This window comes from Zingiber officinale, chromosome 8A (assembly GCF_018446385.1).
Source record: "Zingiber officinale cultivar Zhangliang chromosome 8A, Zo_v1.1, whole genome shotgun sequence".
Taxonomy (NCBI): domain Eukaryota; kingdom Viridiplantae; phylum Streptophyta; class Magnoliopsida; order Zingiberales; family Zingiberaceae; genus Zingiber; species Zingiber officinale.
In genome coordinates this window covers 42,351,794-42,357,981 of record NC_056000.1, presented here as the reverse complement: position 1 = coordinate 42,357,981, position 6,188 = coordinate 42,351,794, and the positions used below count along the sequence as shown (strand labels likewise).

At 38.1% G+C, this 6,188-nt stretch overlaps 1 protein-coding gene across 1 annotated transcript; it reads right to left on the bottom strand.

Annotated features, from left to right (window-relative positions):
* Positions 1 to 1,005: 1,005 nt before the first annotated feature.
* LOC122008634 (aquaporin NIP2-1-like) lies at positions 1,006 to 3,350 on the bottom strand. Its single transcript, XM_042564432.1, has 5 exons — positions 3,146 to 3,350; positions 2,742 to 2,966; positions 1,834 to 2,028; positions 1,664 to 1,725; positions 1,006 to 1,427 (listed from the first exon to the last, which is right to left on the bottom strand). The coding sequence occupies exons 1-5, from the start codon at positions 3,254 to 3,256 to the stop codon at positions 1,157 to 1,159; spliced, it is 864 nt and encodes a 287-aa protein (XP_042420366.1). The 5' UTR covers positions 3,257 to 3,350; the 3' UTR covers positions 1,006 to 1,156.
* Between the last annotated feature and the right edge of the window lie 2,838 nt (positions 3,351 to 6,188).

The following is a 6,188-nucleotide window of genomic DNA, read 5'->3' as shown; positions in this document are numbered from 1 at the left end:
TAATGATCAAGGGGGAGAAAATCAAGAGAGTGATAGTGAGAGAATTGAAACTTTACCACTTGAATCCGAAATTGCAACAAATCAAGAATCAAGATCTACTAGGATTCATGTAAATCATCTTTATATCAAGTAGTAGGAGATATCACACAAGGAGTGAGAACTCGATCTTATTTTAGAAATGAAGGAAGTCAAGTAGCCCTAATCTATCAAATTGAACTAAAAACTATTGATGATGCATTGTTTGATCCGGATTGGATTTTAGCAATGCAAGATGCATTATCTCAATTTGAAAGAAGTCAAGTTTGAGATTTAGTTCCTAGGCCTAAAGAAAATTAATTATTGATACAAAATAGACATTTATGAATAAACATGATGATAAGGGAGTAATTGTAAGAAACAAAGTTAGATTGGATGCTAGAGACTTCAATCAAGTAGAATGGTTGGATTATGATAAAATTTATGTACCCGTAGCTATATTAGAGTCTATTAGGATGATGTCGGCATTTGCCGCTCATAAGAGATTTAAATTGTATCAAATGGACGTAGAATCAGTGTTTTTAAATGGTTTTTATAAAGGAAGAGGTATATGTTAAGCAGCTACCGGAGTTTTAAAATTTAAAATCTCCAAATCACATATATAAATTTAAAAATACCTTATATAAACTAAAACAAACTTTATGTGCTTAGTATGAACGGTTCTTAACATTTTTAAATTTGATACCAAGCAATCTTGAAATAAATTTGACAACCGTTCATACCTCGGCCACTATGAGTTGGCCAGTCCCCTTAATTGACCCACCTAACCGGTCTATTCAATCCGTGCCATCTCGGTTTGGCCTCCCTTTTGTCTCTTCTTCCTTGACCTGGGTCTAGACCCCCAAAATTAAACCGACCAGGCGTGCGGTTCAAGCTTCTTCTCGTTATGATTCCGATGCCAGCGAGAAAGTGTCCGTTTAATTTGGTTAATCAATTAGATAATTATCAGCTAATGACTTAATCATCATCTACTCAAGCAGAAAAATTAGTACTGGATATTACATTATATTCCTGCATTACATGGACTAAATATATAAACATAATGGAAAATATTTTTAATATATTTATATCTGACGAAATTAATTTCTAGCAAAATTTCGTCGTCCAAATTGATTAATTATCAGATATTATCGTAGGAATTATTGCTGGCCATTTCCGGGCTCTGAAGCCTGCGAAGTTTGAAGGAGGGGAGCTTGTACTTGTGGCTGCTATCGCCGTCGGTTTGGGCCGAAGTGGGCTTCTCATTCAGCCTTATGAAGTTGTAGGAGAATGAGCCCATTAAAGTTCCCAGAACAGGCCCAATAAAATAGACCCAAATCGAGTCGAACTTCTTGCTCGCCACGGCCGGTCCGAGCGTCCTCGCTGGGTTCATCGAACCACCTGAGATCGGCCTGCACAACTCGACTCCATCTTAAGTACCAACACGGTCTCAATTTTCAGAATTTTCTATCGTAATTTTTTCCCCTGATTCTAAAACATATTTTCTGTAAAAATCAAAAGTGTCAAGGAGTTATTTGGCAAATGCTTTCTTTTTTTTCTTTTCCTTTTCAATCCTCTACTTTTGTGTTTTTTCTAAAAATAGTCTTAAATTTTGTGAAATTAATCTACGTATTCTAATTTTAATTACCCAGCTAAAATGGAGGTTATGCATACTGAAGAACCAACAGCTAAACCGGCCAACTCTCCTATCTGAAAAATAAGAAAACAAAAAACCATTTATTAGAGGGAAAAAAAAACAAAAAACAAATATATATATATATATATATATATATATATATATATATATATATAACTCACAGCTTTTGTATCGGTTGCTACGGCCGAAGTCACAAACATCATACAAAACGTGACAACAATTTCGACGACCAAGGCCTTCGATGCCGCACCGGCCGGTGCCGTCGTTCCCAAATTCGTGATCGGATGCAACACCTCTAGGAGGACGAAGGACGCAATCAAAGCCCCAAAGATTTGAGCGGCCATATAAAAGGGGACCTACGACAAATAGAACACACAGTCATTTGAAACATGGATCCAAACAATTGTGGCCCCAAGTAACGTTCCATCAAGGTTGATCATGTTGAAAGCAAGTTGACGAGACTTGCAATGGGTCCATTTGATTTGATTTAATTTGATTTTCACGAAGACAAATCAATTATACCTAATCCATCATGTAATTTTAGCGACATTTGACTCAACTAGATCCAATTGGGCCACAACTTTAACTCAAGAGTAGATACATGTTAATATTTTAGCCTTTTTTTTACAAGAAATTTATAACTTATTTTCCATAATTTTGCATCATAAAAATGTATATTTTTAAAATTTATTTATTTTTTATAATTTAATTATCTAATTCTTTAAATCAATTAATATTGAAAGTGACCCGTCGTACTTATAAAAGTTTTAATTTTTTTGTTCATTGAACCATAAATTATAGCTGGTATACACACAAATAAAAAAATGTCTTACATGCTATAAGTAGACAATTCACCTAGCTAGCACATGGAGCCATAAATATAATCTCCTCATGGACCACCCTTTTAAATGAGGCATTCAATTATTTGTTTGATACCCTTTCTAATATTCATATATAGTTTTAATAGAAGAAATATATCGAAAATAATAAAAAAAAAAGAAAAAAAAGTTACAGAGCAATAAAGAAGATGAAGAGACTCTGAAGTAAGTTCATAAGAATGTAAGCATACTTGTATCCATGGGAAATGCCGGGAGACGGCGAAGGCCAAGGTGACGGCGGGGTTCATGTGAGCGCCGGAGATGTGGCCGACTGCATAGATCATGACCGTGACAATCAGTCCGCCGGCGACCGAGGCTCCGAGCTGGGAGACCAGGCTTGGGTTGCTCTTGCTCAGGGCAGCAGAACCACAGGTGACAAACACAAGTAAGAAAGTGGCAATCATCTCAGAAACCACCTGAAGTTGCCCCAATTTTAATTAATTGATCAAATTCTAACACTACGACTATTCCAATAGAATTATCAAAACAAATAATAATAATAAAAATAATGATGATGAAAACGAGATTTCAATTTTGTTTTTTTTGTTTTTTTTTTTTGAAAAATTGAGGAGATGACTATCGAGAGGGGATAGACCTTTCTCACGAGGAAGGGAGGGAGAAGATGGCCGGAGAGGGGAGAGGTGGAGGAGGTTTGCGAGGCGGCCACCGAAATGTCATGGATCTCATTAGGGTTGTGAGAAGCCATGTCCACTTGAAGATCTCTTCTTTGAGGAAGGCTCCACAAGGTGTGGTCTTCCTCTGTCTTTGTTGGGTGCTATTTATAGTGGGGAAGAGGATGCCACAACAAACAAAAGGCGATCGAGAGACTAATATTTCTTTAATCGAGTATTTATAGTGTTGGGAGATTTATTTAGGGTCTATGTCATTAAAGATTCAAGTCTAATAAAATAATCTAATTTATGTTTAATTATGGACTTAATGTTGAATATAAGTAAATGGAGAAGAGGTGGAAGAGTAAAGAGACTTCATTGTGAATGCGACTTTAGTCTCATATTGGAAGTTTCATGTCATGATGGTTGATTTATATTAATTCACATGCATTTAAGATATGAATAAATACATGGGAAGAGACTCTCTCTTACGTGCAGGTGTGCAAGGGGGTGCAAATCTAAGGTCCGGATTTGCACTAAATCATGTTGACTCGTGTGTGGGCGCGATGAATATTGGATTGGTTGGAACAAAATTCGCCCAAGTTGAACAATTAACATTTTGCCACGTAAACCTTGAGATTTATGCAGAATCTAAACGTTCGAGTAATAATGAGTGAAACGGTAGTCGTTTCACTGCTCGACTAGTAATGATCATTAACACCGCCGGAGGTAGGGGCGAATCTGTTTCAAGGAAACTGCGATTCTCGCAGATCTCGGTCAGCTCGCTCAGTCGGCCTCTCTGACAGATCAGCCCCTTCGCCCGACCGACTTCTCAGACCGCTCGGTCGGTCTCTTCCTTCGCCCGATCTGCTTCTCTGACCGCTCAGTCGGTCTCTTCGTTCGCCCGACCCGCTTCTCTGATCGCTCAGTCGGTCTCTTCGTCCGCCTGATCAGCTTCTCTGAATGCTCGGCCTGTCTGTTAGCCCGACCGGCATCAGCTCACTCGGCCTGCCTGTCGCTTCGCTCGGCTTGTCTCGTCGCCCGTTTGGCCTGTCTGTAAACCCGCTCGGTCGACACTATCTCGCCCGACCAAACTCTTTAACAGTTCGGCCTGTCTACCCGACTGGTCAGTCTGCCTCCTGCTCGGCCGATCTGCTCCGCCCGACCTGCCCTTCTGTCTGCCCGGCCGGCCTATTGCTAGGTTTGTCTACTTGCACGGTCGGCTCGCTGCCTCTCTGTTTGGACGACTACGCTGCCCGGTCGGCCTTATTGCCCGATTGACCTCTCCACTCGCTCGACCTGTTTGATCTCGGTCTGTCTGCGCTCGGTCAGTCGGCTTCGCCCGACCGGCCTGTTTGCGCTTGGATTTTGCTGCTCAGACTCGAAGTTCGTCTACACTCAACTATTAGCAGAAATCAGCCCCTGCTGACAGTCTGAGATTATCAGTTCAGGTCAACTCAACTATAAGTTGAATTTAATTTAAGTATTTAAATTCAATTAATACTCCGTATATCTCCGGCAACAGATTGTTTGCGTCCAACACTTAATTGATCTGAAGTTATAAATAGGGTTATGGCCCGTAAGGTTAAGGTATTGAAACTTCTTTCATCTCATCCGGAAGAAGATATAATGAAAAATCTTGTTGTAAAAGTGCTTGTTTTTTTTTATTATCTTTGGTTGATTCCGGCGACGACTCATTCAAATATCTCCATAATTATATGATATTATTTATTTTAATCTAAATCCTCATAGTTTTATTTTTGGATTCTATCCAAAAGGTCTTATACCAATAAAGTTATCTTTTCCTTATGAGTTTATGATGATTTCTATATATTTTTAATATAAAATTTTATTTACAATCATTGCAAACTAACAAATACTAAATTTTATTTTTGAATTGTTTGGATCTTTTAGCAGGTACAATTCATTGTGTTTTAGAAAATTTTCAATTAGGTTTATCTGGCTGAACATAAGGACGACGATATGATGGTTTTCTTTTGTTTTTTTTCTTTTCTTTTTTAAGCTAGATAATCAGGTCCTTAAGGACCTGATTAATTTTGGAGGTGGACGACCTCCTTGGTTCGTCCACTAATAAATTTGGAAATGCCGGTGGTAATTTATCTAGCAGCCGACTTTCACAATCGAAAATTTATTATAAAGCCTACTCTTGCTCTAGGGTTTCAAATTGTCATACTCCGTAAATCCACCAAACACCTTACCGATAAATGATCAATTAGTATATCCAAAAAAAATAAAAACAAAGTTTAAAATCATGCCACTTTTCCCTTCTCTTAATCTATTATTTTTTTAAAAGTTGAATTGAACTGGGCCAGCTTGTGTTGGAAGTGAAAAGTAGGCATATCACCCTTTATATGCTTCGCTTTTATTTTTTTTAAAAATAATTAATTATTTTTCTTTTAAATTTTGTAGGTTCATAATTAATTTTATTTTTCTCGCAAATGTGGGAAATCACATATATTTTATCACATGCTTTTGTTTTGTTGCTCCTCTTTTACTTACAATTTTTGTCGGTGAGACCGAGAGGTTTGAGACATGATTTCCTTACGCTAAAAACTATTCACCATGTTCGACTAGTGCTTGATATGATCCAAGACGAAGACCTTTGCATAGTAGCACAACAAAATTCTAAAAGGTAGAAATAACTAAAAATTTAAATATTTATTCATCAATATACTAAAGCCAACATAGAAGATATATTAATTCCATCTGGAAGTTGAGTCGGATGGAAGAACCGGTGACAAGAATAAAGATGTTGATGAAAAGAGAATCTAGATCTAGGGCATGTAGGGGTGTTCCTGGCTTTTTCACCTTACAATTGAGCGGGGTGGGGGTGCAGGAAAAGTTGTCAATGGTACCCACGAGCCGTGTATACGCACAGAGATGGCATGGGAGGCCACCAGAGAAGAGATCCCGGCGCAAGCCCTCCGATACTTAAGTCAAGAGCAGCACAAAGCGAAAAGTACAAAAATAAGAACTGTAGTAGATGCGTACATGTGTGCGTACCTG